The sequence below is a fragment of the Puntigrus tetrazona genome, unplaced genomic scaffold, assembly GCF_018831695.1.
Source record: "Puntigrus tetrazona isolate hp1 unplaced genomic scaffold, ASM1883169v1 S000001062, whole genome shotgun sequence".
Classification (NCBI taxonomy): Eukaryota; Metazoa; Chordata; class Actinopteri; order Cypriniformes; family Cyprinidae; genus Puntigrus; species Puntigrus tetrazona.
In genome coordinates, this window is record NW_025048651.1 from 672,311 (window position 1) to 690,454 (window position 18,144).

General features: G+C 36.5%; 1 protein-coding gene across 2 annotated transcripts in view; it reads left to right on the forward strand.

Moving 5' to 3' along the window:
- The window catches only part of LOC122340539 (SH3 and cysteine-rich domain-containing protein 2-like), a 34,300-nt gene extending 20,886 nt beyond the window's left edge, over positions 1-13,414 (forward strand). For both annotated transcript variants that reach the window (XM_043234097.1, XM_043234098.1), the window contains exons 8-12: positions 823-878; positions 4,009-4,088; positions 4,216-4,267; positions 9,749-9,886; positions 13,243-13,414. In XM_043234097.1, coding sequence (XP_043090032.1) covers positions 823-878; positions 4,009-4,088; positions 4,216-4,267; positions 9,749-9,886; positions 13,243-13,341 — 425 coding nt within the window. In that variant the 3' untranslated portion in view covers positions 13,342-13,414. The remainder of the gene's footprint in view (positions 1-822; positions 879-4,008; positions 4,089-4,215; positions 4,268-9,748; positions 9,887-13,242) is intronic.
- The last annotated feature ends 4,730 nt before the right edge of the window (positions 13,415-18,144 follow it).

Sequence of the window (18,144 nt, forward strand, 5' to 3'; positions counted from 1 at the left end):
AAACCCTTTAAAAGCAACTGATGCATGCTTTCAATCACTGACTGGTCCTCTCCCTTCTCAAATCACATGCTGGGTCCCTTACTCCACTTTGTTAAGGGATTTTTACAGTTTACAGTTTAGTTGAAAATTGCTTTTTGTGCAAATTTAAACATCCCAGGATTGATTCCGACATCAATCCCGGGTTGGGAACCTAGTAACATTGCCAGGTTCAGTCCCGGAATGAGCTCAGTGTAAACAAAAGCTGGAGCCAATGTCGTAACAGATGTGTGGGACTACAGCAACATTCCCGCCAATGCATGATATCGATTGGACAAACATTTCTTCACATAATAAAATGCAAACAGACAGACACACAGAGACTCTTCTTTTTATTAGAGAGAAAAATATGCTCAGTCCTTTCTCTGAAGTTTTGAATATTCGGTGTTGATTACTACCAAAGCTTCAAAGTTAAAAAATGGTATTCTGACCAGTCATGCAACATAAATACAATTTATATTCCACCTTTTCTCAAAACTCACTTTTACCACCATTGAGTGTTTGTAATAACTTCTGATTGCCGTCTAATATATGTTTTGGTGATGTAATGTTGCTGAAATACGTTACCTACCCTGTTGTCAGTAAATAGAACCCAAAATGTTGGGTTGCAACTGCCAGATGAGAACCACTGCCTCTAAACAATACAAATAGTTCTAATATTTTTACTTAAATCCTGACAGATTCTTAGTGTTGTAGAGAAACTGATTAGGCATTATTAAACTTACAATGTTCACTGTTGACTGATAACAACATAGTTATACATCATTCCACTACTTTCTGTTACAGATACAGATGTTTCACTTTCTGAGAACAATAACTCTGAAATGGATGAGATCTCCAAGGTATAGTGACATTTCTGTATATTTGTGACGGTTTTTGTTTTGCAGAGATCAAAAAAGAGATCAATTTCATAAAACTCAAACTCCGACATTTCACTGCTTAGAACTTGTCCTAACAGGAGTAGAAGGACAGTTTTTAAAATATATTTCATAAAGTAATTGTATTCTAAAGGAAAATAAAAAAAAACACTTTAAATGAAATATTCTTAAAAAAAAAAAAAAATCCGATTACAAAAAAGTTGGGACACTGTACAAATTGTGAATAAAAAAGGAATGCAATAATTTACAAATCTCATAAACTTATATTTTATTCACAATAGAACATAGATAACATATCAAATGCTGAAAGTGTGAAATTTTGAAATGTCATGCCAAATATTGGCTCATTTTGGATTTCATGGGGGCTACACATTGCTAGAAAGTTGGGACAGGTAGCAATAGGAGACCAGAAAAGTTAAATGTACATATAAGGAACAGCTGGGGGACCAATTTTCAACCTATCAGGTCAATTGTTAACATTATTGTATATAAAAAGAGCCTTTCAGAGTGGCAGTGTCTCTCCAGAAGTCAAGATGGGCAGAGGATCACCAATTCCCCCAATGTTGTGGCAAAATTGTGGAGCAATATAAGAAAGGAGTTTCTCAGAGAAAAATTACAAAGATTTTGAAGTTATCATCATCTACAATGCATAATATCATCCAAAGATTTAAAGAATCTGGAACAATCTCTGTGTGTAAGGGTCAAGGCCGGAAAACCATACTGGATGCCCATGATCTTCGGGCCCTTAGACAGCACTGCATCACATACAGGAATTCTATGGAAATCACAACATGGGCTCAAGAATGTTTCCACAAAACATTGTCGTGAACACAGGGAAACTTTCAGGGAAAACCTTGCAATTTCCAACATGACAATGCCAGACCACATACTGCATTAGAACTGCATTAGAACATAATGGCTGCATAGAAGAGGGATCCGGGTACTGAAATGGCCAGCCTGCATTTCAGATCTTTCACCCATAGAAAACATTAGATTCGTCTTAAAGAGCAAGATATGACAAAGAAGACCTAAGACAGTTGAACAACTAGAAGTCTGTATTATACAAGAATGGGACAACATTCCTATTCCTAAACTTGTGCAACTTGTCTCCTCAGTCCCCAGACATTTGAGGACCGATATAAAAAGAAGAGGGGATTCCACACAGTGATAAACATTGCCTTGTCCCAACTTTTTTGAGATGTGTTGATGCCGTGAAATTTTTAACTTATTTTTCCTTTAAAAATGATACATGATACATTTTCTCAGTTTAAACATTTGATATGTCATCTGTGTTGTATTCTGAATAAAATATTTAAATTTGAAACTTCCACATCATTGCATTCTGGTTTTATTCACAATTTTTACAGTGTCCCAAATTTTTTGGAATCAGGTTTGTAAAAACACTTACATATACCTTCGAATTATTGATGTTAATCTGCTACCTAGTCCTAATATTCTTAATTATATGACATGACAACCCAGTTCAACTGGCAGCATTGCTCTAATTTTCACTTTGTTTTATAAGAAGTCAGGCTGCTTTAGGCTACAACAGCACAATGTCAGGCTGTGTGAATTTTCTCAGAGGTTTTGACGGCTATAACCCTCCAAAAATTGTCATTGTTCTCTAATTTTTATCACTGTGTTTTCAACAAACAAACAAAAAAAGGTTTTTGTTGAAATTACTTGGTTATTTTAAAAACTGCTGTTAGTAGAACAGCAATGTACCACAGCTAATATTTGTGTAGTACTTTATTTTGCAGTAAGTGTGCTTCCCTGGGACATGCATGGTAAATATATTGTACCTACAGACAAATGAGTGGTAACTCAAGGTACTTATCAAGAGTGTATGTACATGGTAACAAATAGGAAAAAAATTATGGACTTAAGAGTCGTACATGCATGGTAATTAGTTTGTACATACAGACATGTGTGGATAAGAACGGTCACTTACAGGTAGTGTTCGTACATGGTATCTAATTAGGTACTAGGGGTCAGCAAGTAAGTTTGGCATCGGGTTAAAAAAATTTTCACCACTACATGGTGGGCCAAAACATAGTCAAAGGATAATTTAAGAAATTAACTGCTGAAAAATGAAACTGTAATTATGACAAGACTGTTAGTGTCTTCTGTAACTGGTAGTGAGCTTATACTATTTAATAAAGTATCTAATTAGTCACTATTTACTGTATGGGTACTACCTGTTAGTGACCATTCTTATCCACACTTGTCTAAATGTGCAAACTATTTACCATGCATGTATAGGAGTTGGACAATGAAACGGAAATATTTTTTCATTTTAGAAAAAGCTATATAAACATAAAATGATTCCTTGACAGCAATATGTTGTGTTTTCTGACAGCAGTGGGCAGGATCATGCAGATTAAAGATGCAGTATGTAATATTGTCAGATAGTGGTTGAGATTGGTACTGCAATTCCGGCCAGGAATCTCCCCGAAATGCACATTTCAGAGTAGAATTAAGGCCGTGATATAGATCAAATGAAGTTTGTTGTTTAGGGACAAAAAGAAGTTGAAAAAGGCTGTTTTTGAACGTTCTGATACACCCGCGTTGCTGGAACCGCGGTGTAGATGAATATAAACACATAAAAATGTTGCAGCACTCATGCATATCCCCTAAACACAACAACAGTGGTGTATCTAGGTGTGAGATGGGTAGCGATAGTCAGAATAATATAGGCAAAAGAATAATGTTTAGCAGCAGCTCACAAACAATAAAAGAATTGGAGTCATTTAAAGACACACCTGTTGCTTTATTTTATTAAAATAACATCTTGTTCATTCATTTAGTTTAAACTTCGATCATATTCTTCAAATTTGTTTAAAGTATATCGGGGCCTTTACTGGCTGTAGTCTATTTTTTTGTAAACTGCTATGTATCTACTACAGCAGTGTTACTTATTTGTTCCAATAAACTTGTATGTACCTTGTATTATCACTAATTAGCCTGTATGTACAATATATTTACTATGTATCTATTAGGCAGGTACACATACTGTAAAATAAAGTACTACCTATAATGAAAAAAAATATAGAGCAATAAACTGATTAGATATTGATTTGTGTTTTCACTTAAGGTTCCTAAAGTTCACCCAATTCACACCTACGTGGCACTTTACAAGTTCCTCCCTCAGGAGCAAAATGACTTAGAATTACAGTAAGTAACAGTGTTGGTGTAAGAGAATATGTGTCTCTGTGTTAAAATGTATTTACAAATTCACATATTTAGTACACAGATGATTTAGAAACATCACATTTGACCTTTCTCTCTGTTTTAATCTCAGTCCTGGTGACAGAGTTATGGTGATTGATGACTCTAATGAAGAATGGTGGAAGGTGGGTTTTTATTTTTAAAGAGCTTTATATTCTCACAACATACATTTTCAATAGATCATACCTGAAAACTACAGACAGGTAAAAAAGTGGGGGAGATCAACTAGTGAAAAACATACTATATATTTAGTCTATTTTAGTAAAAAAAAAGCAAAAATGTATTTGAAATAAATTTATGTTTTTAATAAAAATACATTGCATTTGTATATTTGGTATATACTAAACTGTACTGCTTAATGTGCGGAAGTAATACTGAGGTGCAACTAAATATATAATGAAGTGTATTTTATTGTCCTAAAGTGATACTATTGCAAGCATACTTCAGGTACTTTAAATATTTTTGTTATTTAATAAACGTTATACAGCAATACAAAGCAGTTCTTTACTCATAAACATTATTTTATTAGTCATTTTATGGAAGTATTATGAAAAGAAAATGGCATTGTTATGGATCGGCCAGGCTCCACCATCATAATCACTTGAGTTTTGAGCTCATCCAATCATCCATCAGCCAACTGTACTTAAGCACACACACCTCAACCTCAGTCTTTGTCCAGATTCATATGTACGAAGACTCTCTACAGTTGCACTGCTAAAGCTAACTAAACTAAAGACATTTTACTTACCTGTTGCTAAGCCTTTCTGTTGCAGAAGACAGGAACTATACAGATGACACCAATTAGCCAACTGGATTCCTTCCAGGAACAAATCGAGGAACTCTTTCAGGAACTCTATCAGTCTGGAGAAATTCATTCAACTGTCTATTCGTTGCTCTACCTGAATGCAGTACTGTCTAGTAGAGATCTCTTCTTCAGCAACACCTATCCTCCACCGACCAGAACCAATGTGTGTGGATACGAATTGACTTACTCCTGCTGAGCGGCAGAAAAGGCTAACTATTTTGTATTGTGGTGCTCAAGGACATATAAATTTTTAAGCAGCTCCTCTGTGGCAGAGCACCAGGGGTGGATGAGATCCACCCCAAGTACCTCAGGTCTCTGGATGTTGTGGGGCTGTCTTGGCTGACACCCCTCTGCAGCATCGCATGGAGGCAAGAGAAAGTACCTCTGGACTGGCAGACTGGGGTGGTGGTTCTTCTTTTGCATTGCCGGCAGTAAGTCAGACTTGTTCCCAGTGCATGTTGGACTCTGGCAGGGCTGCCCTTTATCACCTGTCCTGTTCATTATTTTTATGTACAGGATTTCTAGGCACAGCCGTGGGACAGAGGGGGTCTGGTTTGGTGGCCACAGGATAACGTCTCTGCTTTTTTATTCTGTTGCAGCTCGGGGATACACACAAAACTGAGAAACTAACAGAATGCAGTCGATATAAAAAACTGGAAAAGGAACTTCTTAATGCTAAATTCGAAAAAATGGAGGTGCTAATTATTGGACCTAAAAACCATGTTTTTGAAAACCATGCGTTTTTCCATCTCAAAAATATACCCAAATTACGATCTATGCTCTCAATGTCAAATGTAGAAATGTTAATTAATGCGTTTATGACCCAGAGTTTAGATTATTGTAATGCTTTATTGGGTGGTTGTTCTACACGCTTGATAAACACACTTCAGCTGAACAGTAGTGAAGCTGGAAGCCAATCAATGTATACAATGTATACATTGCAATCAATATACTTATATGTCCCAGAGATGTGGTTGACTAAATGCAGCAGCTGCCATTACTTGCACAGACATGATATTGTGTTCCTTATCTGCAACACCAATCCGTGAATGAGGAGCCCATGCACAACAAAGCATAGTCTATAAATTCAGCTAGTGATGAACGTAGACCCACGTGTCTAATTTTAGTCTTCAGTGGGTGCTGAATTCCTTCACAGAAAAATTCAATTAATAAACAGTCCGGTACATCTGAGTAGGGAGCAATGCTCAAAAACTTCTGAACATAGTCCTCGAGGGCTAAGAGCAGTCTCTAGCAATCTCCTTACCTGGCCAATGTTTGTCCAAAAAGCTGCTGGATCCTTGAGTGGCTGAGCATGCTGTAACGTGAGTGAAGGAACAAGAGGCGTGCGGATCCATCAGCAATGCTTTTATCTCAAGACATGGTCAGTAGTACTGGCAGGGTTGAGCAACAGCAAACAGGTATGGCACAGGCAAAAAACACAAGAATAGTAAAGGGAACAAGGGAGTGTCAGTTGATGGAAAAAATACTCCAATGAGGCAAAGAAAGAAAGGGGTAATCCAGGCAAACAAGTAATCCAATGGGCAAACAATACCAGAGAGGCAAGACAATGGGGTAAATCCAAAGTACACAGGCTGGGTCAGAACACAATAAACAGACTAGGCAAAACTAGACTAGGATAAAGCTAGGAAACGGATTGGCTGCGTAGAGTAGCTATACAGAGAACAGTGATAAGTACTGTACTATCCTCGGCGGTGACTGAGAGAAAGTCCAAGGTTTATGTAGCATGTGTTTCAGTGGATGCATCTGTGTAATTAAAGGCAGGTGAAACTAATCTGTGCAATGGAGTATGGGTATGAGTATGCTTTGACCTAATCCATTCCATTGTAGCTCTGGCAGTATGTTTAGGGTTGTTGTACTGCTGGAGGGTGAACCTCTGTCCCAGTTTCAAGTCTTTTGCACACTCTAACAGGTTTTCCTCTAAGATTGTCCTGTATTTGGCTACATCCATCTTCCCATCAACTCTGACCAGCTTCCCTGTCCTTATTGAAGAAAAGCATCCTCACAATGCTCTCACCGCCATGTTTTACAGTGGGGGTAGTGTTCCTCTACACATTCTACAAATGTTTACTGTGTTCGCCACATGATGTGTGGCAAACTACAAATGGGACTTCTTTTGGCTTTCTTTCAATAATGGCTTTCTTCTTGGCACTCTTCCATAAAAGACTTGTGGAGTGCACGACTAATAGTTGTACTGTGGACAGATTTTTCCACCTGAGCTGTTGATCTCTGCAGCTCCTCCAGAGTTACCATGGGCCTCTTTGCCGCTTCTCTGATTAATGCTCTTCTTGCCTCAATTTTGGTTGTCGGCTATGTCTTGTAAGGTTTGCAGTTGTGCCATATTCTTTCCATTTTTGAATGATGGATTTGACAGTGCTCCATGAGAAGCTTAGGATATTTTTTCATAACCTAAACCTGTTTTAAATTTCTCCACAACTTTATCCCTGAGATGTATGGTGTGTTCCTTGGACTTTATGATGCTGGTTGTTCACTAATGTTCTCTAACAAACAAAGTACAAGGTAGGTATATTCAAGTGCATAGAAACGTTTGAGCAGAGATGCTTGAAAAGCTGGTTGTGGAACCAGGGTGGAACCCTCCAGAACCAGCAATTCAATGTCCTCCACATGTAGTTGACCTATCTGTAGACGACTGGGACAAACTAGATATGTTATGTGTTTCTTGCAAAGGGCCTCCCTCGTTATGGAGTGGATCTGGTAGATTGTCTCAGAGGCAGAGTTTTGTAAGTTGTGCTGGCAGCAGAAGTTTGCTGAGGCAGTAAGCATAACACAAGTGGTAAGTAGATGCATCTTTTCAGGGACTGGTTTGATGACACTCACCAGGATGTGTGGAGGACGAAGGGGGACATGTAATACGTAAAGGCCACAAGCTCTGCAATAGAGGCACAGAACCCAGGTCAGCCTTTCTTTGCAACTCAGCTGAAGACAGTTTCAGCTGTCTTAAGAAGTCGATCAACATGGGTTCTAGTTCTAGAGGGCTGGTAATCTCTGGCCGGTAGAAGAGTACAAAGATGCAGGTTTTGTCATTCTTATAGAAAGAATGTATTTGTGCAGAACAGCAGATCAATAACTGAATGAATCTCTCCAATCCATAGGAATCACTGTAGGAAGCAAGCTGTAGTTGGAGTCTGGCCTCTAACCCTTACCAGTTGTTGGTAATCAGTGACTGTTTATTTCATCCACTTTCATCCACTGCCAAAGTGCGAAACTTAAGTGAATATTCTTGAATTGTCATGGTACCTTGAGTGAGGTGATAAAGCTTTTCTCCTGCAGATGCATTCCAATGTGTTCATCAAAAAACTTCCTTGAAAAGAGTAATGAAAGTTGCAAGTCCAGCTTGAGCCCAGATCATTTCAGCCCACTGTAATTCTGCGCCTGATAATAATGATAAGTATGATAAAAACAATAATGATAATGATAATGATAAGTGATAAAAACAATTTTAGTTTGATCGGCTAGATACAGTTGAGGCTGCATTTCAAATTCTAAAGAACATTGCAAGAGAAATCCATTGCACTCATTTGCCTTGCCAGAGTAGGGTGCCGGTCGGGCAATGGAACTGGAAAGCGATGTCGCTGAAGAAGTGTTTGGTGGATTGTTGACAGGTGATTCTGATGTCAGTAGTGTGGAAGCTGGAGGGTGTAGGAGCACTTGGACAGACCTTGACTGAGGAAGCACAGGAGACAACAGGATCTGAAGGAGAACACAAGAGGTAAGTACAAGGTAGGTATATTCAGGCTTTAACTCAATATGTCTAAGCATAGGTCCACTTCGCTTTTAAGGAGAATAGACACTGGGGGATCCGTTGTGTGCGCTTTTATACTGTTGCATGATAATGAGGTACAGGTGTGCATATCAGACCCTGCAAATTATTATTATAATGCTTTATTCTTAAATGATTAATTTTGACAACATCAGCATTGCATGACTATGAGTACAGTGTGTATTAGCATGTAAATTTCAATTTCTGTACAGTCTTATCTCTAATTGTCATAACATTCAAACTTCATATTAAGAAATTATTTTAACCCAAAAAGCAACTATGCTTCCTTCAAACTGGTTGTGTTTAATGTTTTCTGGATTACAATCCACAATCAAAATAATTTGACATTTAATTATTCCAGCTGCTCTGAGAATAGATAATGATGATATTTATAACTAATAATGCTAAATTAAACAACAATTAAATAATATTTTAGAATTTCATTAATCAGGGACTGATGCCGGCATGTGCCTGTTTGGCGAGAGTCATCTTGTATTCGTGCATCTTTGGAAGCGTTGCCGTGCAAACAGTTTACTCGAGTCACAAAAAATGTTGTGCACATCGTTACGCGAAATGAAGTTGCGTTCACCCAAACCAAACTTCCGCTAACACCGCGATGGCCTAGTATTTGGCGCACAAACCCGCATCGAGTATACATCAGGCTTTACTTGACTTGTGCTCTTTCAGCATTCTTCTTGCCTGCACGAGAACGAGGTGCGCGGCTGTCCTCAAACCCTCCTGATGACAAAAATAATGTGGATGGTGCACAGATGCGGATGGCTGAAGTATACTTTGACTTTTACGGCACCTATCTATTAACAAATTATGCCATGCCTCCTGCTAACTTTGCAAGATTACATGCAATTACATTACATTAATTGTACAATATCTGCAAAATTAAAACTATTGTTAATGTCTGAATACTGTATAAAGCAAGATTTCTCTGTCTCTGTTCCATCCACGTTATGTAATCATTGTGTTTGTGTCTGTGTTTGCGTACAGGGAAAATGTGGTGATAGAGTTGGATTATTTCCATCTAACTTTGTTCAGCGAGTGCGTCCAGGTGAACGTGTCTGGAAGGTGACACAAAGTGTCCATGGCAGCAAAGACCTGGGCCACCTGACTGTTAAAGAGGCTCAGGTAACACACACATACTGCTTATTAATAGTTAGTAAGATAGTTAGTAAGTTCTTAAGCTGAGGTATGGAGTGTAATTAAAGGATCTAAAATATGATGATGCAGAAGAAGGCATTCGTTTGTATTTATAACCACTGGTAAACAGCCATTTAATTGCCATTAATTGTAATAATTCTGTGAGATTTTTGCTTGCACAAGGAGTCTGACAACAGTGAGTGCTCCACATAGAGATCTGATCTGATTATCATCCAGTCTGTCTGGGACGACATGAAGAAACAGAACAAACTGACAGACTAAAGCCTAGCTCACACTTTATGTTTTGGCCATGATTTGAAAATATAGATCCTAAAAAAATCATATAGTCCCAGGCTAAATCTATAGTCTTCGATCACTGGTTTGATATATTAACTGGCAGCCGATTAATGGCCTTTGTGATCAAATTTTACCAGGCAGTGTTATGGCATCTTTCCATTTATGGCCCACAAATAATATACATATAATGTACACTCCCCTGCAAATGTATTGAGACAGTGAGGCTAAATCCTTTATTTTAGCTGTAGACTGAAAACATTTGGGTTCGACATTAAAAGATGAATATCAGAGAAGAGATTTCCATGCTAGCTTTTATTTTTAGGTTATTTTTCTGGATAATTAACAGATTACAGTGAATAATACTTATTAATTAGTTGCAAATCCTTTGCTTTCTATAACTGCATCAAGCCTGTGACCCACTGACATCATCAAACTTTTGCATTCTTCTTTTGTGATGCTTTTCTAGGCTTTCAGTGCAGCCAATTTCAGTTGTTGTTTGTTTTGGGGAATTACTCCCTTCAGTCTCTACTTTAGCATGTAAAAGGCATGAGTCACTCAATCAGATCCTGCATTAGTCAAAATCATGACAGTCCACCATATGAATAGCTAATTCAATCGCATGTGAATAAATGCAAATATTCCATAAAAACACCAGGTAAAGACGGTCAGGACCGTGGTGCCAGTTTTCTTCGAAGTACGATTGCGTATGAGAGGATGCTGACAGAGACAGAAATGCTACAACCTGTTCATGCGCGAGAGCAAAGCGGTAAAATAATATATTTACTGATTACTAATTTGAATCAGTACAGTATAAGAAAAATAATATCTTAAAATTAAAAGCTGTTTTTTTTTTTTTATAAAATTTATTAAACTATCTACTCTAAACTTTTCAGTCAAGGTAAATATTTTAAAACAGTAAGTTCAAAAAACAAAACACTGAGAAAATTTGAAATTACTGAAAGTAGCTGAACACGTTCTACCATTTCTGCTCTATTTTGGTTAGCACATAAAAACTAGTTCCAAACAAAGATCACAGCAGTCGCGCATTTCAAAGCAACACTGAATCAATCATTTTCAGATTCAATGACCCAGAAAATATATTCATAAACCATTCATAGCGACAGGAGCTTGTTTCATGCTGATTTTATTAATTCTTATTATTAAAATGTAAAGATAATATGTTATAAAAATGTAAACAATTAAGGCAGTAAAGTATACTTCTATTTTATTTAATGAATATAATACTTGATAGTTTTTGTGAAAACCTGCATCTGTAAATCATGCTTTTTACAAAAATAATTTTTTATATATATAATTTGACTGGTGAGTATCACAGTGTGGTTTAGCGTGAAATAAATGAGTTTAATCATACACATATACAGGATAAGTACCTTGGGCAGGTACCAAACGGCCAGATAAACTAAACCCACATAAAACATAGACGAGATAAACAGAACTGAAACCACAGGACTTAAATACACAACGTAAATACTTAATAAATAAGACACAGGTAAAAACGCTAAGACAATTAACTAATAATAAAGTAGGTCACACAGAACACATGGCACACGACAAAAACAATAACACAAAGGAGTCCACGTGTGACAGTGAGAGGGTTCATTACTGGACTTCAAGCCATTTTAGTTGAAGACCCCTGCTCTATAGGGTTTAAGTCTGGAGATCTGCATGATGAAGGATCTCCCAATACGTTTAGCATCTTTCTTTAAATTCTTAGTTCATTTTGCTGCTGCCATCAGATGTTACATCATTAGTGAAAATTAATGAGCTCATGCAAGAAGAAGCCCTAGCCGTGACATTACCTCCACTGTGTTTCACAGATGGGCTTGTATGTATTGGGATCATGAACAGATTCTTTCTTTCTCCATACTTTAGCCTTTTCGTGACTTTGGTAAAGGTTTATCTTTGTCTCCTCCATCCATAAAACTTTGTCCTAGAATTTTTGAGGCTCATCTCTGTACTTTTTGGCAAATTCCAGCCTGTTCTTCCTATTCTTCTTGCTAATGAGTGGATTGCATCTTTTGGTATAGCCTCTGTGCTTGTGATCATGAGGTCTTTCTTTGGTCTACCTGTTTAAGGTCTGTTACTTAGTACACCAGTGGCTTCTTTCTTCTTCAGGATGTTTCAAATGGTTAAAAATGGGTCTAAATGATTGTTCATTGACTATGATTAATTTTCCTTCTTCTCTCAGATGCACAAATGCTTTTTTCAACCATACATCACTCTCTGGTTTTCATGTTGGTTACACCTGTTAACTATAAATGCAGTTTCAACCGGCAAAACCCAAATCTGAAACTGAGCATAGACATTCAGTGCTAATTATTGTTTGAATAATCATTGTGATAGGACACACCTGGGCAACAAAGTACACTTATCACTCCCATGCTCCAATACATTTGCTCACATGAAAAATGTGTGGGTTCAAACAAACGTTGTTTGTCAGATCCAGATGCAAATACCTGGAAATAAAAGCTGTCATTTTAATCTCTTGTCTGATATTCATCAAAACCAAATGTTTTCAGTCTACAGCAAAAATAACTGCATCACTGTTTCAGTGAGGGAAGTGAATATGGAAATATTTGCTAATTTATTTGTTGCAACATGAAAAACCAACATGGTTGTTGGCTGGCCTAGAACATGGGCGGGTATACTTTATGCCGCAGCTGGGGGCACAGTTACGTCACAGTCTGTGTTATATTCACATTTTTCAGTGGTCTTTTTTTAGTCACAAGATTTACATAAGAAGGATGAAACAATGTTGTTTGAGGCCCAGGGTATGTCATTTCCATGTTTTTGTTCAACTACACCAAGATGAATACAGTTTTCTATTCTATGGCACCTTTTATTTTTATTACTGATCAGATGAAATGCATCTCAGAGATGAAAAGATTATATGATTCAATGACTTTGTTTTTAGTGAAATAAATAGTAGGAAAATGAAACATGTGAGCATATATCTAAGGTAAAGGCTTCAGTTTATTTTACTCTTGTTCTCTTTCACCTTGAAACCACATTTCTTTTTGTCATAGATTTGTGTCGGTAAAAATGAAGAAGCTGATGGCTTTCTAAAGCTAAGCAGTGGTAAGAAGAGAGGTCTGGTCCCGACTGATTCACTGGAGGAAATATAATTTATCACAGAAACCTTTTGTATTATGTCAAATGCATAATATTAGCTGCATTAAAGGTCCCATGTCATACATATTTTTGGAGTTTTATTTTAGGAGATTAAGAATATATATTTGTGGTATAAGTAACAAGAGTATTTATTAAGTATTTATTAGCCTCTCTTCTGATTGGCTTTTTTTTGAGTGATGCACGACCAGGCCAATCAAATGTAACAACATCACAAATATGTCACCAAATACAAATGAAAAGGTAGACTAATGTGGCTCTTTCAAAAAAACACATATTTGGATATATAAGGAAACTAAAATATCACCTTCTTGTGATGTTGGGTGCCAGAATCTACGTAATACAGCCTCAAATTAGAAATAGATTGTATGCCCGATTTTACTGCCTGACAAAAAAGCTGTGGTAAAACACTATAAAACGAGTGGACTGGACAGAAATGATTGTCAAAAATACTTGAGTTTGCTATTCCTATCAGAATAGGTTCAATAAAGTATTGTCTTTTGTTGTTATGTGCACGCTTAAAGTTTAATTGCATCTCATGACTAGTGACTAGTTGTTAGTGACCAGTGATGTTAGCTGGAATAATAACATAGCTGTAAAATTTGTTGCCTGATGACACTGAAATGCATACATCTTCATCACGACTAGATAGACATGGTTTTGTACCTACTATGCACGTGAGATCTCACCTCATAGATCCTGTCAGATCATCCATCAATCCATGTGAGTGTACAGTTACTAGGGGAAACTCATATTTTTTAATGCCATGAGACCCTTGAAGAACTTTTTTTCAATCTGATTGGATCCTCATGATTGATGCTTTTATTTGTTTTTTGGGAAAAAAAAGTGTTTTTTCCTGTTATTCAGGCAATGTGTTATGTTGTTGTCATGTATAATTCCTAGTGCAGTAGAATAGAAATTTAACAACTCCTGGAGAACATTAGGGGGTTAATCTCAAAAAAAATACTCTGCTGTTTCAAAAACTATACAATTTCCATTAAATTCTAACAATGAATACATTAATGATGTTTTTAATGAATGGAAATGATAAGAAATGAATATTATGAACTGGGCAAGTAACAGTTTTGTTCTTATCCATTAAACACAAACTTTCACAATATCTATATTTTAGGAATTTATAATGAACACATACACCTTCTAAAGAAAAGTAAAGTAAGAAATAAAAATTCTATAAAACACACACTCTTTTTGTGCTTGATACTGTAATCTTGTTTGTGTGTCTGTACAATAAGTACAGTTACTTTCCTGTAAGAAAGCTATGAAAGAATATACGAGCATAAAATGAGATTTTTTTAAAAGGGGTATGTGTTCACACACTTAGGAAAGAAAACTATGTTCCAAGCAATATACTGTACACGATTTAAAATCTTTTAATGGTGGAAGATTCAGTTTTATGAGTTGCTATTTTATAAGATATGATTATAAAACATGACTTGCTTAGCAAAACAAATAAATATTAATGGAACCCCACACTGACATTTTTTTCAGATCATGCACCTACTTGCCTTACATAAAAGTGTGACTTTGATTTCAAAAGTGGCCTTAATTTCATATAAACCAATGAAAATAGACTACAACCTATTTTACACTATCGCTGCTGTACATCTATTTTTGCCTGCCCTCATTCTGGCAGACATCATGCGTGTATGTGTGTGTATTTAGTAATCAGTACACTAAAGTAGGGCAGATTTCAGAGATGACGAAACGGTAGAGTGCAGTAAGATGTCCTCATGAGAACATTATTTATTGACATTTTATTTTAGTTATTATCTCTGTCATACAGCAGATGTTTTACCTGAAACAAACTAGTCCTTAAAACGTAACAAATTGAGGTATTACTCATTATTTAGAAGACATATTAGGTTCTTTGTAGATACAATGTTTAAATTAATAGTTCACTCTAAAATGAACATTTTCCAGTTGTTCTGAATCTGTATGAAATTCTTTGTTCGGCCACACACAAATAAAGATATTTTGTAGAAAGTTTACTTTCAATGGTGACTCAAAAGTAAATGGTGTGTTGAGAGGAACGCATTACAAAAGTAACGTAATTACAGCAATATATTCCTTTTTGCTTTAACGCAGTAATATAAGGCATCATCAATAACATTTTTGTAATATATACTCATTACAATTTTAGCACATTTACTTCTAAATATTAAGACACATTTCTAGCCCTAACTAGTTTTGAAATGTAATTTTAGAAGCCCGTCAACATAGACATATACCTAAAGTTGAAGAATACGGTAGAAGGGAGCCGAGGCGAAAGTATTTATTATATTTGATTATATTTGCATTCCAAGCTATGACAGCACATTCTGCAACCCATAGCCTACTGTTAAAATAATGTTTTATAAAGATTGATTGTTTAGAATATGTATTTTTATTTGCAATGTCAATTTAAATTTGTACTGTTGGGTTGCTTTTGAAACATTTGATAAAAAAATAAATGATATTTTAAAATATCATTTAAAATGTTATTTTTTTTGCAAAGATAAAGAACAAAATATGCTCTTACATATTAACAAGGTCATAGTCAGATGTATTTAATCAAGAGTAACCAAAAAAAAAGAAAAACTGTTTCTATTGTTGACCCCGTCACAATTACAGTGTACAATTTATGTTGTTCTACATTTGTGCAAAATACCACCTGGTTCTGATTGACCACACTTGTGAGTCAACAGAAAAAAATGTATCTTTGTCCAAAACATTATATTTATTTTATTATTTTATTTCTGAAAAATGCTCTCCTCTACAGCGTCCATTCAAAGATGTGGATGGAGCATGAACACCTACAGACGTGGACAAAATTGTTGGTACCCTTTGGTCAATGAAAGAAAAAGTCACAATGGTCACAGAAATAACTGTTATCTGACAAAAGTAATAATAAATAAAAATTCTATAAATGTTAACCAATGAAAGTCAGACATTGTTTTTCAACCATGCTTCAACAGAATTATTTAAAAAAATAAACTCACGAAACAGGCATGGACAAAAATGATGGTACCCCTAGAAAACACTGAAAATAATGTGACCAAAGGGACATGTTAATTCAAGGTGTGTCCACTAATTAGCATCACAGGTGTCTACAACCTTGTAATCAGCCATTGGGCCTATATATATGGCTCCAGGTAATCACTGTGTTGTTTGGTGATATGGTGTGTACCACACTCGACATGGACCAGAGGAAGCAAAGGAAAGAGTTGTCTCAAGAGATCAGAAAGAAAATTATAGACAAGCATGTTAAAGGTAAAGGCTATAAGACCATCTCCAAGCAACTAGATGTTCCTGTGACTACAGTTGCACATATTATTCAGAAGTTTAAGATCCATGGGACTGTAGCCAACCTCCTGGACGTGGCCGCAGGAGGAAAATTGATGACAAATCTAAGAGACGGATAATCCGAATGGTAACAAAAGAGCCTAGAAAGACTTCTAAAGAGATTTAAGGTGAACTTCATGCTCAAGGAACATCAGTGTCAGATCGCACCATCCGTCGTTGTTTGAGCCAAAGTGGACTACATGGGAGACGACCAAGGAGGACACCATTGTTGAAAACGAATCATAAAAAGCAAGACTGGAATATGCCAAACTACATGTTGACAAGCCACAAAGCTTCTGGGAGAATGTCCTGTGGACAGATGAGACAAAAATCGAAGTTTTTGCCAAGGCACATCAGCTGTATGTTCACAGACGAAAAAATGAAGCATATCAAGAAAAGAACACTGTCCCTACTGTGAAACATGGAGGAGGCTCTGTTATGTTCTGGGGCTGCTTTGCTGCGTCTGGCACAGGGTGTCTTGAATCTGTGCAGGGTACAATGAAATCTCAAGACTATCAAGGAATTCTAGAGAGAAATGTACTAGCCAGTGTCAGAAAGCTTGGTCTCAGTCGCAGGTCATGGGTCTTGCAACAGGACAATGACCCAAAACACACCGCTAAAAACACCCAAGAATGGCTAAGAGGAAAAAAATTGGACTATTGTAAAGTGGCTTTCTATGAGCCCTGACCTCAATCCTATTGAGCATCTTTGGAAGGAGCTGAAACATGCAGTCTGGAAAAGGCACCCTTCAAACCGGACACAACTGGAGCAGTTTGCTCATGAGAGTGGGCCAAAATACCTGCTGAGAGGTGCAGAAGTCTCATTGACAGTTACAGGAAGCGTTTGATTGCAGTGATTGCCTCAAAAGGTTGCGCAACAAAATATTAAGTTAGGGTACCATCATTTTTGTCCAGGTCTGTTTCATGAGTTTATTTTTTTTAAATAATTCTGTTGAAGCATGGTTGAAAAACAATGTCTGACTTTCATTGGTTAACATTTATAGAATTTTATTTATTATTACTTTTGTCAGATTAAAGTTATTTCTGTGACCATTGTGAGTTTTTCTTTCATTGACCAAAGGGTACCAACAATTTTGTCCACGTCTGTAAAATGCAATCTTCTTATTTTGAAATTAACATTACTAATTAATCATGAATTAATCATAGTATAAACATATACCATTCCAACACCCTATCGGTTTGTACTGAGTTCATCATACCTGTCCATGACAGAAATCATGTCACACTCCAGCAAGGGCATAGCCAGTGTTGGCGTCATTCATTACTCAAAAAAGATTTCTTAAAATTGTAATATTTTAATAATTCTTGCTCATTTATCACATGGGTGCTTTCTCTTCATCCTCTGCAAATGAAGCTACAGTAGGTAGTTCAGAGACATTTGAATTAATTAGCATTTGTGATCGACAACGCAACTGATTGTGTCAAGTAGGCTATACT